The 25,008-nt window shown below is 39.9% G+C and overlaps 1 protein-coding gene across 3 annotated transcripts in view; it reads left to right on the forward strand.

The window, feature by feature from the left end:
- Positions 1-25,008, forward strand: part of mtor (mechanistic target of rapamycin kinase) — a 343,897-nt gene that overhangs the window by 44,201 nt on the left and 274,688 nt on the right. For 2 of the 3 annotated variants that reach the window (XM_063033405.1, XM_063033407.1), the window contains exons 5-11: positions 3,213-3,413; positions 3,831-3,965; positions 14,526-14,801; positions 19,566-19,701; positions 20,422-20,605; positions 21,815-21,943; positions 23,069-23,313. In XM_063033405.1, the coding sequence (XP_062889475.1) occupies positions 3,213-3,413; positions 3,831-3,965; positions 14,526-14,801; positions 19,566-19,701; positions 20,422-20,605; positions 21,815-21,943; positions 23,069-23,313 (1,306 nt within the window). The remainder of the gene's footprint in view (positions 1-3,212; positions 3,414-3,830; positions 3,966-14,525; positions 14,802-19,565; positions 19,702-20,421; positions 20,606-21,814; positions 21,944-23,068; positions 23,314-25,008) is intronic. The other variant, XM_063033406.1, reaches the window with a different exon arrangement.

A 25,008-nucleotide genomic window follows, 5' to 3' on the forward strand; every position in this document is an offset into this window, starting at 1 on the left:
TCTCTGCCTTAAATACTCCTGTATTACGGTTTTTGGCACAGAATTCCACAGATTGACCAGCCTCTGGCTAAAGAAATTCCTCTTATCTCAGTTCTAAAGGGAATTCTCTTTATACTGGGGCTGTGACCTGGATTCTAGACTCTACTACTGATTGAAACATCCACCTTGCAAGTTAACCCTGAATTAGCACTCCCAAGGCCCTTTGCAACTCCAAGTTTTGAATTCTTTCCCAGTTTAGAAAATAATCCACACCTTTTCTTCATACCGAAGTATATAACCCTACGCTTCCCTGCACAATATTCTAACTATTACTTCTTTGCCCACTCTCCCAACCTCCATTAGACTCTCTGCCTCAACACTTCTAGTTCCTCCTCCATCTTTGTATCATTTGCAAACATGGCCTGTCTGTCTGTATCTTGTTTTATGGCGGTTGGCATCGGGCCTGCATGTTATCAGTTCCTTTATTCAGATCATTAGCATATAAAATGAGCATTAACTATGCCAATATTGAGCCCTGTGGAACTCCACTTTTTACTGGCAGCTGTGCTGAAAAGGATCCCTATATCCTACTCTCTGCCTTCTAGCAGTTAGTTTGTCATGTGAAATCTGGGCTGAACAAGTTGCATTAATTTCTGTACATTCTATTACAAACTCGTTTTGGAGACACTTGGTCTGTTTTTTATAGCTTGTTTCAAGAATACATCAAGGGAAGCTGACTCTTTCATGTTTTTTAATTTCTATTCAAGGAAGTAGGTTGTCTCTATCTGGTGTATTCCAAAAGCATACAGCAAGTTTATGTATGGTTTAAGTACAGGAGATGTTACTAATTGTGAAATCATATTATAGTATTCTTCTAGTGTACAGTCTTGTGATTTATAACAGCCTAATCTTTCATCCAGTTAAAATAGTGCAAACTCACCAGTTTTATTGCCATTACTTGATATCAAGCTAGAAATATGCATATTATATTTCCTCAAGCTTATCGTTAAATCAGCGTATCCACTAACCCATCGTTCCTATAAAAAGTCGTTATGATTACTTTGTAAAATCCATTACCACGAGGTAGTTTAGAACAAATGATTTTCATTCAGATTCATTGTCTAAAGTGCTGTTCTTATTCAATTGACTTAAATGGTTTCATTATGTTGGTTTGGGGTAGGCTGAGAGCTGATTTTTAAAAAAATCAAACAAATTATTTACTTCCTCTTTCCAAAAAAGGGTTCATATTTTGTCAGAGGCATCTGAGTGCTTTATATACAATTAATTGCAGGTTAAACTCTAATCTGGCTTTCTTGAGACTTGACTGGCATTGGACCACAGAAAATCCAGACCATACAAATTGCCCCTTGGTTATTTTCCTCTGAGCAGAACTGTTGTTTTAAGTATAGACACTCCCTCAGTCACTTTCCAATAATTGCCCACAACTTTAAACTTTTGTATGATTTTTAGACTTTGTTGAGTGAGATTGCAGCAGTTTCAATAGTCGGCTAATTAGATATAGACTACATTAGCTTAACTAATTCTAACTAAGATCTAAAATTAGCTAATTAGTTAAGATCTGTACTATAAATTCAGAACGGGAGTTGTTGGACCAGATTGGCAAACAGGAGATTTTAAATGTGTAGTAATATAGAGCAACAAACGAAATGTGTGAAGAACACGAAACGTCAGATGGCATCTTTGGAGGGATGTGGACAGTTGACATTTTGGGTCAAGACCCTTCATCCTGTCCAGGTGAAGGCTCCCAACCCAAAGCGTTGACTATCCATTTCCTACATTAATGATGGAGCAGGTGAGTTAGGTTTGCATAGTCTTACTAAGGGTTAAAAACAAACTGTTGGAAATATTCAACAGATCTGTGGCATAACTAAGTTAACATGTCAGGTCAATGACCCTACCTTAGGTGATTAGCAACTTCCTGAATATTTTCAGCAATCTGTTTATGTAATCAGTGATTTTTTTTTTGAATTTAAGCGAACAATTATTAAGGTCAATATTTATGAAAATCACATAACACATCAGACCAAAGAAACTTCAATACATTAAATCACTGAAAAGATGGCACTTAAAAAAAAAATGTTGAGCAGTAAGCAGTAACCTACTTAAGTTTGGCATATTGTTTAAACTCTCAACCTTTTGATTGGGAGTTGAGTTTGTCATTATCCTACACTTATGTAGGAATGTCCATTGGCCTCACTTATGAAGCAAAATTTTACTACTGGAAGATTTATTTTAGCTCCACACTTTCCACTTATTTTGTGAAGGCAGTGGTTTACACCGAGGTACAATTTATTAATTCTGGCTCCTGTATTTTTTTTCCACTGTTGGGTTTTGCCAGTACATATCGATAAATGTTTTGGCCGTGAATATATGTAGTGCTGAAATGATCTGATCACATAAATCAGGCCAATGAGATTGATGGAAAGCTAGCTCCAGAAAGATTCACATTTTGTTTTTTAGCATTCATTCCTGTCCTCTCCCTCTCTCCTCCGTCCTTCCCCTCTCCACCCTAACCATTGCAATTAACATTGGCGTTTTTAGCCACTTCACCAACTAGTTCTGCATAGATCCCTGAATGCAACTTAGATTTTATGTATGATTCATCCACTTACTGGATGTATACAGACAGCTATAAGAGACAACAAATTCTGTAATCTAGAGCAACACAAAATGCTGAATGAGTTCCATGTGACACAAAACATTAATTGTCTATTTCCCTCCAAAGATGCATGCTGACTTGCTAAGTTCCTCCAGTATTTTATGTATACTGTATACTTTATAATTAGTGCTTTTTATTGATCACTGGAATTTTGAATGATCCAAAGAAGATAATAGAATTGTATGGTATGGGCTTACTGCAGTAAAGAGATAAAATTCAAAGGCACATAAACCTATTTTCCTCAGATAACACGATCTATTTTTTGCAATATTGTGATCAAAATGTTACAAATATCTTCCTGCTGTTTCTAGATTGTATCAGAATATTTCTTTGTGATATTTTCATTCTTTGTGCAAAGAAATGAGACTTATTTTGTGAAGTGCCTAATAAATCAATTTAACACAATTTGTCTTGAGAAAAAAAACTTAGTTTAAAGCTAATCTGCTTACTGATATAGTTCCTGAAAAGAACGGCCATACCAGTTCTCCATTTGTTAAGGCTACACGTTAAGCTTTGTATAAGTAACTGACAAGCTCTACATTTTTCGTTATAGGTTCTGGTTTTGCGTGAACTGGCAGTCAGTGCTCCCACTTTCTTCTTTCAACAAGTGCAGGCTTTCTTTGACAATATATTCTATGCAGTCTGGGATTCTAAACAGGCCATAAGGGAAGGTGCTGTTGCTGCTTTACGGGCTTGTCTGATCCTTACCACTCAAAGAGAGACCAAAGAAATGCAAAGACCCCAGTGGTACAAGGTAAGTGGTAAGATTAAAGAATCTTTCCTTATTGTAACCAGTTGTTGAAGACTCAGTAAGCTTTTCCAGTGAATATATAAAAATTATAAATCACAAAGGCAGTAACTTTGGTGATTGAATTAAGTCACATTAGCTGATAATATGTTAAATTTGACCCAAAGTTCTAGGTTGTGGACAGTTTTGAAAATTTTCATTCAATTGATGAAGATATCCATCTTTTGTGTCTTAGATAAGACACATAAGTTGATCTTAGATTCAACTTTCCAGCATTTGCTGTGACAGTGCTTTTCAATATTCCATTAATTTTGCTTGGATTTACTTGATCATGAAGTGAATGTTCATACTTATTCTATTGGTGTTCCTTTTTTAAAATCTGAAAGCATTTTGATTAAAAAAAAATTAATGTTTTATATCTAGCAAACCTTTGACGAGGCTGAGAAAGGATTTGATGAGACTCTGGCTAAAGAAAAAGGCTTGAATCGTGACGACCGCATACATGGTGCTTTGCTTATTCTAAATGAATTGATTCGTATAAGCAGCATGGAAGGAGAGGTAGGTTCAGGATTTATTTGTTTGAGTTACTACAATAATCCACATGTGGCCATGACATACAGACTCTACTACTAGAAATTTATCTACATCAAAGTGCAAAGTAAATTTATTATCAAAGTACAGAAAAGTCGAAGTACATAAATGATGAAGGAAGCCCTGAACACCACCAGAGATGGAGGTCCTTCTTTGCTGCCCTAAACACCAGTGGCATAATGGGCAGAAACACACGTTATGTACAAGCCTGAGACTCATTTTTTTGTGGCCATACTAAATAAATCGATAGTGGAATGATAACCATAATAGAATCAATGCAAGACTGGTGAGGCCAGTCCTGAGGATCCTGTGAGTTCTTCCCGATGGCAGAGGTGAGAAGAGAGCACGACCTGGGTGGTGAGGATTCCCGATGATGGATGCTGCTTTCCTGCGGCAGCACTTTGTGTAAATGTGCTCAATGGTGGGGAGGACTTTACCCGTGATGGACTAGACTGTATCCACTACTTTTTGTAGAATTTTTCATTTGAGGGCATTAGTCTTTCCATACCAGGCTGTGATGCAGCCAGTCAATACTTTCTCCATTACGCATCTTTAGAAGTTTGTCAAAGTTTTAGATATCATGCTGAATCTTCACAAACTCCTGAGGATATAGAGGCACTGCCGTGCTTTCATTATAATTGCACTTGTGTGCTAGACTCAGGACAGATCCTCCAAATATTAACATTGAGGAATTTAAAGGATTCAAGGATAGCTGCTCTGAAATGTTTTTATGTGCATATACTTCGAATGATTTTTCTATAGACTGAACCATTGTTACCTCTGTTAGTCTTTGCACTCATGTCTTCAAGTACTAACTACTTACTTTGGCAAAGTCAAAAATATTGGATCACACCAGGTCAGATTAGTTTGTTGTCATATACATTATGATGCAAATAAAGTCTTTGCTCATGTGAAGCTTATAGAGTAAACAGTATATATGGTAATAATAAATACCAATCAAACACCATGACAAAAGAATGGTGCAAAGATGGTCATACAAGCTGAAGTAGCGCAAATCTTAATATGACCATGGAGCTGCAGCCTTCATTGAGTCACAGCTTAGATTTTGTTGTTTTTTAACTGATTTTTATGTTTCTAAGGATAGTTCTGAGGACATTGGGGAGTTTGGGGTTAGGTTAGGGCTTAGGGATGGGGATGTGAGGAAATTAGAGCTCAGGCCAGAGTCTAGGTCTCCACTCTGCCTTCAATGACCAGCAATGCAGACTTGGGGCAACTGTAGTCTGTTGTCAGGCTGCCAGAAAGTGGATGAGGATCCTCCCAGATCAGTGAGTTGTCGGCAGGTTCTGGAGTCAGAGTTCCACGCAGGCAGGATCCCCTATGTGTATGATTTGGTAAGACCAGAGTTCAAGCCCAGTGATCAGGCTCCGGTCATTGCTGAGTCCAGAGTTCGAGGTCTGCTGTTTGGTGAATGACAAATCCTGTGGTCGATGCTGAGGATTGAAGTACAAGAGTCGAACTGGAAATCTGGAAGTCAAGGCCTGTTGGCTGGAGCCAAGTCTGCGAGTCCTTGTGAGTCCTGGGGAAGTTGAAGTCCAGTGTCTGTAGGCCCGAGTTTGCTGGAGGCTTGTGTTGGGGAGGGAGAAATGGGGCTTGTTTTGCTGTTGTTGCTTTGTTTCTTGTTCTGTGTTCTGTGTTCTGCGAGCATCGTGGGCATGCTATGTTGATGCCAGAAGGTGTAGCGACACTTGCAGGCTACTCCCAGCACATCCCTGGGAGTGTTGGTTGTTAATGCAAACAATGCATTTCACAGTATGTTTCGATATACCCATGATAAATAAACTTTGATCTTGAACAAATGTAATAGCGATTCAAAGTTCAAAGCAAGTCTTATTATCAAAGTACATATATGTCACAATATAGATCTCTGAGATTCATTTCCTTGCAAATATACTCAATAAATCTAGAATTGAATAATAACCAAAATAGAATCAATAAAGACTGTATCAACTAGGCATTCAACCAGTGTGCAAAAGACAACATGCTGTGCAAATATAAAAAAAAAGAAATAATAATATTAAATAAATAAGCAATATTGAGAACATGAAGATGAAGAATCCTTGAAAGTGGGTCCATAGGTTGTGCGAACATTTCAGTGATGGGACAAGTGAAGTTGGAGTAAAGTTATCCCCTTTAGTTCAAGAGCCTGAGTGGTAATAACTATTCCTGAACCTGGTGGTGTGAGTCCTGAGGCTCCTGTACTACCTTCCTAATGGCAACAGCAAGAAGAAAGCATGACTTGGATGGGGGGGCGGTCCCTGATGACGGATGCTACTTTCCTCCATCAGAGTTCTGAGCAGGTGTGCTCGGTGTGGAGAGGGCTTTATCCGTGATGGACTGGGCCATATCCACTCTTTTTTTTTGCAGAATTTCCTGTTGCAGGGCATTGAAGATTCCATACCAGACTGTAACCAGTCAATATATTCTCCTCTAAATGTCCATAGAAGATTGTCAGTTTTAGATGTCATGCCGAATCTTCATAAACTTAAAGTAGAGACACTGCTGTGCTGACTTCGTAATTGCACTTACTGTAGATGCAGGTTCCAGGACAGGTCCTCCAAAGTAATAACACTGAGGAATTTAATATTGTTGACACTCTCCACCTTTGATCCTGCGATGCAGAGTGGCTCATGGACCTCTGGTTTCCTCCTCCTGTAGTCAATACTCAGTTCTCTGGTCTTGCTGAGATTGAGTGAGAGGTGGTTGTTGTGACACCACTCAGCCAGATATTCCAATCTGTTGATTTGTCACCCCCAGTGATTCAGCCTACAACAGTGGTGCCATCAGCAATGGAGCTGTGCTTAGCCACCCAGTTATAAGTGTGAAGTGAGTAGTACAGCAGGCTAAGCACATGGCCTTGTGGTGCACCTGTGCTAATGGAGATTGTGGAGGTGATGTTGCCAATCCAAACTGACTGGGGTTTGCAAGTGAGGAACTCGAGGATCCAGTTGCATCGGAGGTATTGAGGCCAAGGTCCTGAAGCTTATTAATCGGTTCAAAGATAGAATTTTGTGTCAGAGAAATGTATACAATCTACATCCTGAAATGCTTTTTCTTAGTTTTGAGGGGATGGTAAAATTGAATGCTGAGCTGTAGTTGATAAAGAGCATCCTGATGTACAGTGTGCATCTTTGATGTCCAGATGTTCCATTCTTGAGGAAAGAGCCAATGGGTGCCATCTGCTGTGGACCTGTTGCACCAGTAGGCAAATTGGAGCAGATCCAAATCGCTTCTCAGGCAGAGTTGAAATGCTTCATCACCAGCCTCTCAAAGCACTTCGTCACTGTGGATGTCAGTGTTTCTGGACTATAGTCACTGAGGCAGGTTACCACGCTTCCTTTGTCCGTTCAGAATCAACATCAGGTTTAATATCACTGGCATATTGTCATGGAATTTGTTAACTTTGTGGCAGTACTACAATACAATACATAATAGAGAAAAAAAACTGAATTACAGTATGAATATATATATATGTTAAATAAGTTGTGCAAAAAGTGAGGTAGTGTTCATGTGTTTAATGTCCATTCAGAAATCAACTGGCAGAGGGAAAAAAGTTCCTCCTGAATTGTTGAGTGTGTGCCTTCAGGCTTCTGTACCTCCTTCCTAATGGTAGCAATGAAAAGAGGGCATATCCTGGGTGATGGGGATCCTTAATGATGGGCGCCTCCTTTCTGAGGCACCATTCTTTAAAGATGCCCTGGGTACTATGAAGACTCGTGGCCATGTTTGAGCTGACTGAGCTCTGCAGCTTACTTCGATCCTGTGCAGTAGCTCCCCCGCCACCCCCACCTCCACCCCGTACCAGACGGTGATGCAGTCAGTTAGAATGTTCACCATCGTACATCTACAGAAATTTGCAAGTGTTTTTGATGCCATACCTTGAGGAGACTTGAGTGTTAAGTCTGCCATTTCCTTCAGAAGATCATGAAATCTGTAGTTCATTGAGTTGGTTCAAAAGTATGTTACTTAAAGGGAAATTCCATACTGCAGATTGCAGTGAGAATAATTCAGATGAATATTTAGAAGTATGTATGTAGCCTGGCGAACGTTGCTGTGGTTCACCAGTGCCATCTTGACCAACAGCCAATGATAACGGAATAACAAAGGGTAAAATGGTCAATATTCAACAAACTAGAAAACCAGTTTTCTGCCTGGAAAGGCCTTCACTCCATTAACAATTGCAAAAAGAAGACACTCCCCTTGCTTTGCTGAAGAACATCTTCTCTCAAGATGGGTAAACAAGTTCTACTGCAGATTTGACTCTCAGATCATACTTCAGATATCCTGTCTAGTGCCCATTTGGCTAGATCATCACCAATGCTCCACACCCTTTGTTGTCAAGGAAGAGGAGGTGAGAAAGCTGTCAGGAAGCAAAATATCAAGAAGGATGCTAGCCCTAACACTGCCTTTCCTGCCATCCTTAAACACTGCTGTCTTCGCAGCCATTTTCAGTCACTTTCAAATAGTGCACTGTCCCTGCATGTTTTAAGAAATCTATTATTATTCCATTCCCAAAAAATCAAAACATCTCTGTACTCAATGACTGCAGGCCAGTTGTGCTTATGTAAATCATAATGAAGACTTTTGAAAGGCTGGTCAAGTCATTTCTCAAATTCATAACTCTGGATTTTCAGAGATTCTTGAGTTATGTATAGCCAAGAGATCTGTAGATGATCTAATGTCAGTCTTGACTTCCTACTAGAGCACATTGACTCTCTTTGTACATATGTCAGAATTCTCTTTGTTGATTTCAGTTCAGCCTTCAATTCCATCATCTATGAGCTTCTGCAAGAGGAATTCAACAAAATTAACATTCTGGATGGATCACAAACTTCCTTTCTGACAGGAGTCAGTATGTGAGTCTTGGCATCCTGCTGACTCAGCGCTGGTGCTTCACTGTGGTGTGTTCTCTCTGCTCTCCTATTTTCCTTCCACACAAGTGATTGCATCTCCAGCGATCCATCAGTTAAACTGATAACGCTTGCGCACAAAATTGCGGATTACTGTCATTGGACTATTCCCAGAGGCAATCAGCTCTGGTACCACCATGATGTCTTAGTACAACTGCAACAACTTCGAGATGAATGTCTTCAAAACTGTGCAATCGCATAATGATTTCAGGAGAAAGTGTGTCCTCTCCACCCAATCATCAACAACTTTTGCAGTTAGCACCAATTTAACGTTCAAGTTCCTGGGCATTATTATTTTGCAAGATGTCACATGGAAGAACCGTATCTCCTTCATTAACAAAAGGGCTCGGCAGAGGATGTACTTCTTGCATTCGCTGGGAAAACTCTATCTTCCCCAGAACATATTGGTGCAATTCAGAGCAATCTGACAGACAGCCGTTACTGTCTGGTTGGGTGCAGCGTCCTCTCACAGCAAAAACTACAGCGAACTGTCGGGTCAGCAGAAAAGTCAATGGCAGCGGACTGCCATCACTGAGAACTGTATGTCCCCAGGACAAAGAAGAAGGCAGAAAAAATCATTGCGGACTCTACCCACCCTGCAAACTGCCTTCTCACAGTGCTAGAAGGTAATTAAAACAAAAACTTCATGCCACCCTACAATTTTCTTCCCCCAGGCATTTAATCTGAACAGCCATTCTCGTTAACACCCCTATGTACCCTGCTTCATTCCCCCTGTCACTGCACTGGACTGTAGATAATTCACTTTTATAAAGTTGTTTACATGCTGGTGTTTATTTTTTATGCACATTCTATTCTACATCTATTGTCTAACCTTCAATTTTATTAGCTTTTTAAAAAAAAAATCATTCTTTACAATTGTTACGTTTTTTGCTGCATGTTATGCCCTGAACAACACACCACAGCAAATTCCCAATACTTGTAAATGTACGTGTATGGCAAATAAAGTTGATACTTGATTAAGGGTTTGAGAATGTGGCAGTACCTCCCGGAAGGGGATGTGCAAGAAATGATTAATTCCTCATCACAGTGTGGTGGGGAAGAAGCTGTTCTTTAGTCTGGTTGACTGGGCCTGTGTTTTCTCCCGGAAGGTAGAAATGGGAAAAGGGAATGGCCAGAAAATGAATGTTTGCAACATTTCTCATATATCACATTGCTCATGCTCGCCATACTCTGGAGCTGCTGTTTGAAATTGAATGTCATGTAATATTAATGGCAGTTATTAAGTATCAGCTAGTGGCAATAAGTTTTATTTCATTATTCCATAAGCAATTTTAATTTTATGTCTAAAATTTCTGCTTCTGATTCAGAGCATTCAGTACATAAGAAATGGGAACAAGGGCTATTTTTCTCCTCACACCTCAATTATTCATTTGATTCTTTACCTGAGCAAATACAAATGGTTGGGGAAGGTTTTAGCCCATTTAAGATGCTTCTTTTCAAAGAACTGTTTTGTTTCTCTTCCCATTTTTCTCTCTCTGTTTTATACATATTGCTCAGCCAGAGGTACAGAATACAGGTTTCCCCCGCCATCCGAAGGTAGAGCGTTCCTATGAAACGGTTTGTAAGCTGGAATGTCTTAAAGCGAAAACGCAATTACCATTTATTTATATGGGAAAAATTTGTGAGTGTTCGCAGACCCAAAAATAACCTACCAAATCATGCCAAATAACACATAAAACCTAAAATAACAGTAACATATAGTAAAAGCAGGAATGATATGATAAATACACAGCCTATATAAAGTAGAAATACTTTTCCACAATCATTGCCTGCACTGTTCTCCATAGCGAAAATCTCACGCAAGCGCCATCGGCAAAAACACGGCGCAAGCGCTGTCCAGTAACCTTTAAGCTATGAAGCTGCCAAATCATACCAAATAACACATAAAAATACACAGCCGATATAAAGTAGAAATAATGTATGTACAGTGTAGTATCACTTACCGGAATTGGGACAGCGCCGAGCACACTGATGATGGCATGTTAGGCTGAGTCGTTGGAGGTTGGGGTGGTGCAGTGGCCCCCACCCTCCGGGCAGCGAACCGCTACCGATCCGCGAAGAATGCAGCAGTCCAGCGGTGGCCGGGATGCACCCAGCACATCTTTAAGAAAAATCCGAAACAAACAAGCTAATTAATTAGGTACTGCTGAGCACGTAAATGTCAGCCCAGATCAGAGGCGACACAATCGGCAATCGCCTCTGATCTGGGCTGACAATTACATGCCGGGCGCCACCTAATTAATTAGCTTGTTTATTTCGGCTTTTTTCTTAAAGATGTGTTGGGTGCCTCCCGGCTACCGCTGCATTCTTCGCGACCCGGCTACCGCTGCATTCTCCGCGAATCGGTATTTGTCCGTGGCCCGGGAGTTGGGGTGGTGGGACACTGGGGTGCCATCTCATCGTCGATGAGGGCAAGCAGGTCATCTTCTTCTATGTCTGCCTGCCTCGATGTCAAAGGTTGAGGTTCGTCATCTGCTGTGGCTGATGAGGAAGGCTTGAAAAATGGCAGTATACTTGACTGCTAGCCTCGCACATTTTTCTACCATACAGTTCTTTGTAAGCACTCAAACCATCTTGCAAATATGCCCTAAACTGATGTACCCTTTCAAAATTAAAGTCGTACTTTATCATTGCAGCGAAAATCTCACGCAGTTGCTTCACCTTCAGTTCCTGGACGACTTCACTTTCAGTCCGTTCGCTACTGCATTCGGTTTGGATTGTTATCCTTCCCTTCCAATTGCATCAGCTCTTCATCTATCAGTTCTTGGTCATGGAATGCCAAAACCTCTTCAACATCATCTTCATCAGCTTCCACAAGCCAAATGCACTTTGTCCTTACTTCGTTCACCACGATCAAAACGCTTAATTATGTCTAGTTTTACGCTAAGTGTAACACCCTTACAAGCTCTTTCAGGCTTTTCCGATACCTTAGAACTCATCTTGCAAACGGATGCTCACAGGCACATGTTTAAGCAATGCTGGCGAGAATGCCGTTCCGAATCCGGGGGGGAGCGGCTGCTCGGGGCGCACGCTGCTTTTTTTTCACGTGCTGCCTTTTTTTGTAACAATGAAAACACCTTCTGTTAGCGAAAACATGGAACTAATGTAGGTCTTTCGTAACAGTGAGGTTTTGTAAAGCGAACGTTCGCAAAGCGGGAGGAACCTGTAGTGCATTTTACAGATTCAGAAAAGGCGAAAGCAACTGCAAGTATCAGAATGTAATCACATAGACAAATAACACATGTGGATAATGAGCAATAGGGCAGCTCATAGAAGTAGATTTCTTCTCTCCCTCTTCCCTCCTCACAACAAAATGAAGCTTTAAGTAAGGATCTCCTTACTCTATGGAAAGGGATAGTGCATTCTTTGGAATGTAGCGGAGTTGTTCCAATAAGCCCGAACAGTTGCACAAAAACAAAACACGGTAATTCACATCCTTCTTCACAATCACAATTGTCTACAAATACATTCATCATACTAAGATAACAATGACTGTGCAACAAATGAATCAATAACTAACTGTTTTCTAGAAGCCAGTACTCACCAAAATATACTCTCCCACTGGGCCAGCACAGAACATGTGCCACCTCAAACAGGCACCTTTTTAAGACAGGTCCTCATACAAGTTAAATAAGTAGTGCAACTAAAAAAAGTAGTGAGATAGTGTTCATGAGTTCAATGTCTATTCAGAAATCGGATAGTAGGGGGAAGGAGTGGTTGCTGAATCACTGAGTGTGTCCCTTTAGGCTTCTGTGTCTCCTTCCTGATGGTAACAATGAGAAGAAGGCATGTCCTAGGTGGTGAGGATTCTACCTTTTTGAGGCACCGCTCCATGATGGAGCTAAGTTTTCAACTCTCTGCAGCTTACTTCAATCCAGATAATAGTTCTCCTCCCGCAATAGAATGCTCTCCATGGTACATCAGTAGAAATTTGCAATTGTTTTGGGTGGCAAACCAAATCTCCTCACACTCCTGGTGAAATATAGCTGCTGTCTTGCCTTGTTTATAGCTGCATCAATGTGTTGGGACCAGGTTAGGTCCTCAGAGATATTAAGACACAGGAACTTAAAATTGCTCACTCTCTCCACTTATGATCCCTCTGAGGATTGGTGTGTTTTCCCTCTTCTTACACTTTCTGAAGTCAACAATGAGCTTTTTGGTCTTACTGACATTGAGTTCGAGGTTGTTGCTGCAACACCACTCAACTAGCTGGTATATCTTGCTCCTGTATCCCCCCCATCACCATCTGAGATTCTGCCAATAGTGGTCGTATCATCAGCAAGTTTGTAGCTGTGCTTAGCCACAGAATCATGGGTGTAGACAGGGTAGAGCAGTGGACTCAGCACACATCCCTGAGGTGCGCCCATGTTGATTGTCAGTGAGGTGCAGTTATTTCCAATCTGCACGGGATGTGGTCTTCTGTGAAGTCAAGGATCCAGTTGCAGAGGGAGTTACAGTGGCCCAGGTTCTGGTGCTTTTTGATTAGGACTGTTGGACTGATGGTGTTAAACGCTGAGCTGTAGTCTATAAACAGCATCTTGGCATAAGTATTTGTATTGTCCAGGTGATTCAGGCTGCGTGGAGAACCAGTGAGATTGTGTCAGGTATAGACTTCCTGTGGTGATAGGCAAATTGCAGTGAGTCTAGGTCCTTGCTGAGGCAGGAAGTGATTCTAGCCATGACCAACCTGTCAAAGCACTTCAGCACTGTAGACCTGAGTGCTACTGGATGCAGCTCACACTGCTCTTCTTGGGTACTGGTATAATTATTGTTCGTTTGAAGCAGGTGGGAACTTCTAACAATAGTAATGAGAGATTGAAAATGCCTTTGAACACCCCAAGCAGTTGGTTGGCACAGGTTTTCAGAGCTCTATCAGATACTCTATCGTGGCCTGCTGCCTTGCGAGGTTTCACCCTCCTAAAAGACAGCCTGACATCAGCCTCCGAGACAGATCACAGGGTCACTGGGTGCTGCAAGGATCTTCATAGGTGTAGTTTTATTTTCCACTTTGAAGCAAGCATAAAATGCATTTAGTCTTCTAAATCTGGAAACATTATCTGAAATTAACTGCCCTTTGTGAATTTCCAAGAATTGTGAAATTAATTCTTGGCTTGACTTGTCATGTTCTTAACATTTCTTGTGCTTAGATGGGTTTTGGGATACCTAAGGCCTAATCGCAGGATCCTTTTCAATTCTGAAACTGATCTCCAGTCTTCCCCCACCTGCCCCTCCAAGGGAAGTGCAGGCAGTATATGTCAGGCATCTCTTTAACAATAAATTTTAAGCCTTTAATATTAAATACATATCTGAAGGATCTGTGGTCAAGTGAACATCCTTTGCTGTGTTAACTGCTTACTCTCCAAATAATAGGAAAAAATAAATAAAAGACATTTGTTGATTAATCATATGAATATTTAAATGTGATTTCACAAGTAAGGGATTCAAAGTCTTATCCTCTACTAGTATAAGAAAAATCAAGTTTGGGCTAAAAAGAGGCTGCCTTCATATTGATGTTGAATATGTTGCTTGTTACAGATTTGATCTATAATTATTTTTTATTGATTTTCTTTTATCAAAGCGCTTGCGTGAGGAAATGGAAGATATCACTCAGCAACAATTAGTACATGATAAATACTGCAAGGAGTTGATGGGATTTGGAACAAAACCCAGACATATTACATCCTTCACAAGTTTCCAGTCTGCACAGCCCCAACAATCAAATGCACTTCTGGGACTTCTTGGATATAATACACCCCAGGGCATTTCGGTATTTGGAACCACTCCTGCTCCAGCCAAACCATCTTTGGTGGAAAGTAGATATTGTCGCGAGCACATGGAAGCACGGATTGAGCAGGTAATTACTGACTTTTATTCTGTGTTATTGGCAATTTTATTTCTTTACCATACTTAGGAAGAAGAGGCCTTCTTGGCTGTGGCATCACCATGGTTGAACCAGGACGGACTACTGATGATACTCATTCCTAAGAACCCGAAGCTCTCAACTCTCAACCACAGCAATTGTTGCTGAAGATGGGAGCATGAACAGTACACTATCCCCCTTCCTGAAGTCAATGACCAGCTGTTTTGTTTTGCTGACATTGAGGGAAAAGTTGTTTTCATTGATGCTCTAGCTTTCTATCTCCTTTTGTACTTTGATTTGCCGTTGTTTGAGAAACAAATCACTGCCGTGAGATTATCTGCAAATTTATCCATAGAGTTAAAGTACAATGTAGCCACGTAGTTGTGAATGTACAGGGAGTAGAGTAGGAGGCTGAGGATGCAAGCTTGCGAAACACCAGGAGAATAATCAAGGCAGAATTGTTGCTGCTTATCATTACTGATTGCGATCTGTTGGTCAGGAAGTTGAGGATCTAGCTGCAGGGGAAGGTGTTAACTTGACACCTGTTATCTGATTAGAAAAAACATGTATGTGGCTTTCAACAGTATACCAAAGAGGCTTACCAGGACACTGTGAATTCGAGGGTATGAGCTAAAAGGAAAGTTTCAACAAATTTCGGTTGTGTTGTCTGGAGTGTGTGAGGCTGAATGGAGACCTCATTTGCAATTTATAAAATTCTAAGAGGCATTGATAAGGTGGACAATCGGAATCTTTTTCTCAGGACAGTAATGTCAAATAGTAGAGAGTGTTCATTTAAGGTGGGAGGAAATGTGAAGCAAATTTTTTTGAAGAATGCTGGGTTTCTTTGGAACATGCTGCCAGGGATAGTGTTGAAAACAGTGGTGTACCAGTGGCAGTTAAGAAACTTTCAGACATGTGAATAAGCAGGAAATAGAAGAATATAGATCATATGCAGGCAAAAAGAGCTTACTTAAGCAACACACATCAAAGATGCTGGTGAACGCAGCAGGCCAGGCAGCATCTGTAGGAAGAGGTACAGAAGACAGGCCTGAAACGTCGACTGTACCTCTTCCTAGAGATTCTGCCTGGCCTGCTGCGTTCACCAGCAACTTTGATGTGTGTTGCTTGAATTTCCAGCATCTGCAGAATTCCTGTTGTTAGAGCTTACTTAAATTTGACACAGGTATTGTGGGATGAAGATCCTGTTCCTGTGCTGTACAGGTCTCTTCAATTTTATAGACAATAGACAATAGGTGCAGGAGTAGGCCATTCGGCTCTTCGAGCCAGCACCGCCATTCACTGTGATCATGGCTGATCATCCACGATCAGTATCCAGTTCCTGCCTTATCCCCATAACCTTTGATTCTACTATCTTTAAGAGCTCTATCCATCTCTTTCTTGAAAGCATCCAGAGACTTGGCCTCCACAGCATTCTGGGGCAGAGCATTCCATATATCCACCACTCTCTGTGTGAAAAAGCTTTTCCTCAACTCCATTCTAAATGGCCTATCCCTTATTCTTAACCTGTGGCCTCTGGTGCTGGACTCACCCATCAGCAGGAACATGCTTCCTGCCTCCAGCATGTCCAATCCCTTAATCATCTTATATGTTATTGTTATCCCCTCTCAGCCTTCTAAGTTCCAGAGTATACAAGCCCAGTCGCTCCAATCTTTCGACATATGACAGTCCAGCCATCCTGGGAATTAACCTTGTGAATCTACGCTGCACTCCCGCAATAGCAAGAATGTCCTTCCTCAAATTTGGAGACCAAAACTGCACACAGTACTCCAGGTGTGGTCTCACCAGGCCCTGTACAGCTGCAGAAGGACCTCTTTGCTCTTATACTCAATTCCCCTTGTTATGAAGGCCAGCATGCCATTAGCTTGCTTCACTGCCTGCTGTACTTGCATGCTTGCTTTCAGTGACTGATGTACAAGAACACCTAGATCTTGTTGTACTTGCCCTTTTCCTAACTTGACTCCATTTAGATAATAATCTGCCTTCCCATTCTTACCACCAAAGTGGATAACCTCACATTTATCCACACTAAACTGCATCTGCTATGCATCTGCCCACTCACCCAGTCTGTCCAAGTCACCCTGCATTCTCATAACATCCTCCTCACATTTCATACTGCCACCCAGCTTTGTGTCATCAGCAAATTTGCGAATGTTACTTTTAATTCCCTCATCTAAATCATTAATATAAATTGTAAACAGCTGCGGTACCCCACTGGTCACCGCCTGCCATTCCGAAAGGGACCCGTTAATTGTTACTCTTTGTTTTCTGTCAGCTAGCCAATTTTCAATCCATGTCAGTTCTCCGCCCCCAATACCATGTGCCCTAATTTTGCCCACTAATCTCCTATGTGGGACTTTATCAAAGGCTTTCTGAAAGCCCAGGTATACTACATCCACTGGCTCTCCCTTGTCCATTTTCATAGTTACATCCTCAAAAAATTCGGAAGGTTAGTCAAGCACGATTTCCCCTTTGTAAATCCATGCTGACTCGGACCAATCCTGTTACTGCTATCCAGATGTGTCATAATTTCATCTTTTATAATTGACTCCAGCATCTTTCCCACCACCGATGTCAGGCTAACCGGTCTATAATTCCCTGTTTTCTCTCTTCCTCCGTTCTTGAAGAGAAGGACAACATTAGCCGCCCTCCAATCCACAGGAACTGATCCTGAATCTATAGAACATTGGAAAATGATTACCAATGCATCCACGATTTCTAAAGCCACCTCCTTAAGTGCCCTGGGATGCAGACCATCAGGTCCCGGGGACTTATCAGCCTTCAAACCCAACAGTCTATCCAACACCATTTCCTGCCTAATATAAATTTCCTTCAGTTCGTCCATTACAATAGGTCCTTTGGCCACTATTATATCTGGGAGATTGTTTGTGTCTTCCCTAGTGAAGACAGATCCAAAGTACCTGTTCAACTCATCTGCCATTTCCTTTTTCCCCATAATAAATTCACCCGTTTCTGTCTTCAAGGGCCCAGTTTTGGTCTTAACTATTTTTTCCCTTTTCACATACCTGAAGAAGCTTTTATTATCCTCCTTTATATTCTTGGCTAGTTTACCTTCGTACCTCATTTTTTCTCCGCGTGTTGCCCTTTTAGCTACCTTCTGTTGCTCTTTAAAAGTTTCCCAATCCTCCAGCTTCCCACTCCTCTTTGCTATGTTATACTTCTCTTTTATTTTTATATTTTATTCTTTTTTATTCTCTTTTATTCTTCTCTTTTAATTTTGATTTGAGGTTTACTATTCAGTCTGCTTTCACCAGCATCTAGGTCATAAAATTTAACTTTTGAGGTTAAGTGTGACTGACTTTTGTATTAGTCACTTTTTGAAAGATAATTCACTTGAGTTTTGTTTTTTTTAATAATTTGTTTTCAATGTGTGTCAATTACAAGTCGGTGAATTTTGTGGGGAAAAACGTGCATAGAAGTCATATATGCCATATTCTGGTAGAATTAAGTAATCAAAATTGGATATTGCAACTTCTCTATGCCATCCCATTTAAAAAAAATGTGACCCACTTAACAGAGATGAAGTGATACTTTTACCTCTACATGTTATGATCTTTTGGAACTCTTAAAGTGTGGTGAAGCAGTACTTTTGAATATTTTCAGGGTAAAGGTAGAAAGATTTAGCAAAAGGGCAAAAGATTACCATGTAGACAGGAATGGAGACTTAAGGTTATGGTAAGATCAACCATGATTTTATGAATGGTGTAGGTTGGATGGGCCAAGTGGTCTATTCTAACTATAAATTCATACATTTACAATATTATAAAAGAGCATTTACATTACCTGTTGAGAACCTGGTACTTGGTGAAAGGTTGTGGTGATGGGGCTTAAAAATTTGAAGAATTCTATAAAGGTGTTCAATGATGTAGGAAATAGTTTTACTTGAGAGTAATGAGACTTGTAAATAACATTAAATCAAAACTACTTTAAAAGTTGTAGGAGGTGGAAGTAATTGAAAATAGTATCTTAATGAATTGAAGTTTTAAGATCTAATTGTTTGGTATGGGCTTATTGGCAAGGCTGGTCATCATTGTTCTTTTTTAATTGCTTCTTAAGCTGAGTGCATGTATATTATAGCCCAGCTGAGTTCGCAACACTTGCATCAGTAGGTCTGGATTCTCATGTAAGCCACATTGGTCAAGGATATCTCCCGAAAAATATCAAGAAGACACCACATCATGGAAATCCTTAAATAAAAACAAAATCTTGGAACAAAGTTTGTGAAATAATCTTAGTGGTAAAATTTTAGTTGCAGTTTATAGTTCCTTTCTAAGTTAAGTCTTTTCACCATTTTCTGTTTACATTTCAGTGGACCAGATGTATTTGTTTTAAATTCCAAACTCATGATTTATTCATTGTCATTATAGATGTTTAACATAAATATAAATTCCCTGGCAATTATTGGAATTCAACTTGTGTCTCAGATTAAAAATTGAGGTCTTCGAATATTTGACTAGGAATATCGGTGACCTGTAACATTTCTCAGAAATTTTGCTTATTTTTTTGTGCTTTAGTAAACCCAGGCTAGCAAGTTAATTCTTTTTTTCTCTCTGGAACCTTGCAACCAAGCCCACCTGTATCTAGTCCAAGAGAAAAAGTTTCTTTTTCTAATGTCTGTTAGATTCTGTGTCTTGCCCTGATTTCACCTGTGGCAATAGTAGCATAGGATATGGTGTTGAAATCCAGGTCTAATTTTACATGTTGCATGATCTTTTAAAGGTAATTCATTGGGTGCTGAAGTATCGCAGCAGCAAGAATCCACTGATTCAAATGGCAATCTTAAACTTGATTCCCCGTCTAGCTGCGTTTAAGCCCCTTTTGTTCACGGGTGAGCGAAAAGGTATGGATATTCCAGGTAATTTTTCGACCATATTTTTAATGTTAAGTTGGTCAAGAATACGTGGATTTAAAGTAATGGGGGAAATGAGAAGATTTTCTTCGCTATTTGGGGATGCCTTATCCAAAAGGGTGATGGAACCAGAAACATTTGCTACTTTCAAAAGGGAATTGATTCACTGATTAAAATGGATCCAATTGAAAGTAGGGAAATGAGACCAATTAGGATTGTATTTGTTTATAGTACATGATCCATTTTCTGCATAATTTTAAACTTTCACCCTACTACTCGACCTTTCTATTCTGGAGAAAAAGTTATGGCTGTCTACACTATGCATGCCTCTCATAATTTTCAGAACCTCCACCAGGCTTCCCCTCAGGCTCTGACCCTCTAGTGAAAGGGGTGAAAGTTTGTCCAACCTTTCCTTGTAGTTAATACCCTCTAATGCAGGCAGCATCCTGGTAATTTCTTCTGAACCCTCTCCAAAGCAACCACACCCTTCTGTAATGTAAAGGTTTTATGCAACTGCCTCCTAATATGCTGACTCTTGATATCCCATGTCCCCACCAATGATATCCAGCATACTACAACCTTGTTTACTACTCCATCAACATGCATTGCCACTTTCAGGGGTGTGTGGATTTGGACCTCAAGATCTCACATGCCAGATCTTTTCCCATTCCATGTAGTGCTGGTTGTATATTTATTACTGACAAATGTATATTCTGAATTTTGCAGAACAACATCTGTATGAATCGATGAACCATCTGTTGGCCTGTTTGAAAAGAGAAAAAGAACGTGCTGCTGCATTCCAAGCCCTGGGTCTACTGGTGGTGGCTGTAAAAACGGACCTTGATCCATATATGCCGAGAATCCTGGACATTTTAAAAGCAGCCCTCCCACCGAAGGATTTTGCTCACAAGTAATAGCACAACAAATTAATAAGCACTGTGAAATATTTTGCTTAAAATATTCATTCAGGCATTAAATATTATCTGTTTGGTTGTGAAGTAAATAGAAACTGCCACTAATAGGTTCACATGAGCAACACATCTGTGGGTGTTCTTTTAATTTTCCCGTTTTTAATCAGTTCCTTGGGATCACAAATAAGTTAGTTCCATTCCAGTTCGGTCTGAAGTTGGTAATGAGGTCAATCTGACAACTGGAGAGATTAACATAGATGTGGCAGGCACAGTGAGGTGGCACGGTAGGGTATTGGCTAACACAACGCTTTACCAGTGACCTAGATTTAATTCCCACCGCTGTGTTTAAGGAGTTTGTACGTTCTTCCTGTGACCGCATTGTTTCCTCCTGGTGCTCCGGTTTCTGTCTGCAGTCCAAAAGACAATTGTTCTGTAATTAGGCTAAGGTTGCTGGGCAGCACAGCTCAAAGAGCTGGAAGGGCCTATTGCACTCTGTATCTCAATAAATAAACTAATGGACTGCAGACTAAATAAACTTTTGGACTGCAGATGGAAACCGGAGCACCAGGAGGAAACAATGCGGTCACAGGAAGAACGTACAAACTCCTTAAACACAGCGGTGGGAATTAAATCTAGGTCACTGGTAAAGCGTTGTGTTAGCCAATACCCTACCGTGCCACCTCACTGTGCCTGCCACATCTGTGTTAATCTCTCCAGTTGTCAGATTGACCTCATTACCAACTTCAGACCGAACTGGAATGGAAATAAGGTGGCTGGGTCATTTGTGCTTCCAGTACTTAGGAAGGGTTTGTGTACTCTGAATGCCTCAAAGTTCTCAATACCATCCACCATGTTCTTGCTCTGCTTTAAGTTATATGGGCCAGAGGAATCAACAGAGAAGTTGAATTTCTTCATGGAGACGAGTCTGTTTTTCATTTCCATTTTGCACTGGTCAATAGCAACATGTTTATAGATAGTTTTGTTTAGATATTAAATGTATTGAAGACCTAGAGGATAAATGGAGTATTTCAAGATTCTTAGAAATATACTGTAAATGTATTAGAGATCGTTGAAACATAGAGGTCAGGATTGAACCCATGAATGGCCAGCTGTGTGTCTCTGTCATGTCTTTAAGTTGGCTTAAAAATGTGTTACAAAATAATTTAAAGTAGCATGCATCTAGCTTCCTTTATGTTCTTGTTTTCTAGACGGCAAAAGCCTGTTCAAGTGGATGCAACTGTGTTTACTTGTATCTGTATGTTAGCTAGAGCTATTGGACCAACTATCCAGCAAGATATTAAGGAACTACTAGAGCAGATGCTTGCTGTTGGGCTCAGGTAATGGACCACTTGTACTGTAAATGTTTATTTTGTGGAATGCTTCTAATTTAGATTGTTTCTCTTGGCATTTTCGATTTTTTAAATGCTGGGTGGTATTAAAAGTGCTAGCAAAAATAAGGTAAAAGCTTAATCACTAAACATATAGTTTCATCCTATATCATAGGGCTAATTTAATTAAATGTTATTTGCTTGTCCCTGACTTTAATGCTGTTCTTGTACAGGGTCATTTGTTTTGCAGAATGGGGCAGTTTTAGATTTGAACTTTCATGCCTTGATAAAGTGTAGTAAAGCATTCACTAATGATCAATTTAAATATACAATTGTGTTGAATCCAGTCCAGCAAAATTAATGTAAAATAGATTATCATCCAGTATGGACAGGAAATTTTATATTTTCACAAACACAAGAAAATCTGCAGATGCTGGAAATCCAAAGCAACATACATAAAGTGCTGGAGGACCTCAACAGGCCAGGCAGCATCTGTGTAACAGAGAAAGCAGTTGATGTTTCAGGCCGAGACCCTTCATCAGGACTGTGATGAAGGGTTCAGGACAAGATTTTATATTTTCCAAATTTCTTTTCACCATTTGAATGCAAATTTTACATTTGAGGATGCTGGGCTGTTGAGATCACCTGTTTATTTTATTTCAGGTGACTGTAATATTTTACCTGGAGACCTCTTGGGATTAAAGATATGCATGGGGTGTGTGTGGGGGTGGGGGGCAGGGGCAGAGTGGTGTCAAATCCAAAGACAGTATTTGACAAATCTTTGCAGGTAATTTTGTAATGATCATTTTAAAAGAAGGAACCAATTCCAATACTCAAGTAGTCAGGTACTGGATAGCTTGTAATATACAAATTGGCTATGTGCCTAGAGTTGTGTTGCATTTTACAACTGTAAATCAAAATCACGTATATGCTGGGAATCTGAAATAAAAACATCAAATGCTGGAAACATCAACAGGTCAGGCAGCATCTGTGGAAAGAGAAAATCTTTCATGTTTGTGACTCTTCATTTTGCTTCTGGCATTTTCTAGCTTTATTTGGCCTTTAGTAGCACTCAATTTATTCATTTACAGTGTTGAATCTCTTTCCAATAATATCACTGTTTCTTCTTTAAAGTCCTGCTTTGACAGCTGTACTGCATGATCTATGTCGACATATACCAGCGCTTAAAAAGGATATTCAGGATGGCTTACTGAAGATGTTGTCACTGGTGCTGATGCATAAACCTCTTCGACACCCAGGCATGCCCAAAAGTTTAGCTCAACAACTTGCATCTCCCAGCTTGATGAATATCCCTGAAGCAAATGATGTTGGATGCATAACTCTTGCACTTCGTACCTTGGGCACCTTTGAATTTGAGGGTAAGACGTCCTCAATTTAGGAGGTCATGGGAAATGTAAATCAAAGTATGTGATTGCATTTTAAAATAATAAAACTGAAAATGTTCAGCAGCCCTACCAGCATGTGGAGAGGCCAACTTGTGTAACTTTTAAGGTCAATGACTTTGCACCAGAACAGGGAAAAATTAAGGCACCCAAGTTTCAAAAGTAGTGGGTGTGGAAAGACGGACGAGGCAGATGCACTCACCACATTTAAAAGAACAACTGAAAGTGTCATGAACTTCATCACTGTGTTTCAAGAGCTGGGAAGTGAGATTAACCTTGATATTTCCTCCTTTTAATTTGCAGGAGCACAGTTTCTGTGATTTAAAACTTTTTAGGATAGGATTAGGCTAAATCTGCCCCTCCTGAAATGCCATTTCAATCCCTACTTGGACTCAGGTGCCCTAAGTGCAGGGAGCCGATCTAGTTAACATTTTCACTCTGGTGAAGTACAATTTGGATTTGGATGGTGTACTGCTCAGGCCTGTCGTTGAAATGCCACAACAACTTTTGAAAGGAGAGAAAGTTGAGGTTGAGCTTCAGTTCGTATCAAAGCTAGAAGACTTTTTTTTATGAGGCTAATGTTCAAATTTAAAACTATTGAAGCTAATATATATGGTTAAACGTATATCTATTGAAAGAAAAAAAAAAGATGCCTACAAATGACAAAAAATGAACATGGGAACCAATCCTACATCATGTCTGATATGTACTGGTTCTTGGCATATAGCAACATGATTCAGTCTTGTGTATCTATAGACCGGGGAGGTAAGAGAGAAGGATGAAAAAGTGAAGTAAAAAGGAGGATTGTTTAAACGAGAGGAGAAGTGTGCAAAGTAAAGGAAGATAGTAACTATCTGAGGGGAAAATAAAAGGAAAGGATTGGTCCATAGGAGCAGTAGACTACATTATCGGAGTTAATGTTGTTCTGCTGTTCCAACAATTATAAGTGTTTAATCTGAAATTATTGATGTTTATGTTGATTTGCAAATACTTTCAAACTTATTAATCCAGAAAGTTTCTAGTTGACTTTAGTGTTTGTGGTTGAGGATGAAGAGATCTGAGTCATAGATCCGAAAGTTACAATGACATGATTGTAACACATGACTTGTATTGAGGAATTACTACTCAGTGTTTGATTTACACATTGTAGAGGAGATGGTTTTGTATACTAAATTGAATGACAAGCTAGTAAAATACCTTTTCAACAGAAAGGGCTTACTGGCACTCTGGAGTTTGAGAAGGAGTGGGATGTAAAGGCAGGTGTCATTTCAGCTTAAATTAGTTTCATTCACCACATTTAATATCTCCTCCTTTGGCTTGTCATTTGTTTATGGATGATTTTATCTTGGGGAACGTATTTTTAAAAGAATTGTCTCAGTACCTCTCTGGTGGGCTGATTAATCCAGATTAGAATTTGGCACAGTATTGTGTCACAGTTCAAGTTTAAAAATAGTTTTGTTATCATCTTATCTTCTTATTAATTTATTATCTTCTGTAACATTTATTGATATCTAAAATAGAATATGATTTCAAAGATGTTTAAACTATATGGGGATATTGTAGAAACACAGGCTAAATACTAAGATCTAATTAATCTATTTGGTCCATGTTCACTTGGATCTTTTTAAATGATATTTACCGATATATCTTGTGATCTCCATATTGTATTTT

Source organism: Mobula hypostoma, chromosome 25 (assembly GCF_963921235.1).
Source record: "Mobula hypostoma chromosome 25, sMobHyp1.1, whole genome shotgun sequence".
NCBI classification, from domain to species: domain Eukaryota; kingdom Metazoa; phylum Chordata; class Chondrichthyes; order Myliobatiformes; family Myliobatidae; genus Mobula; species Mobula hypostoma.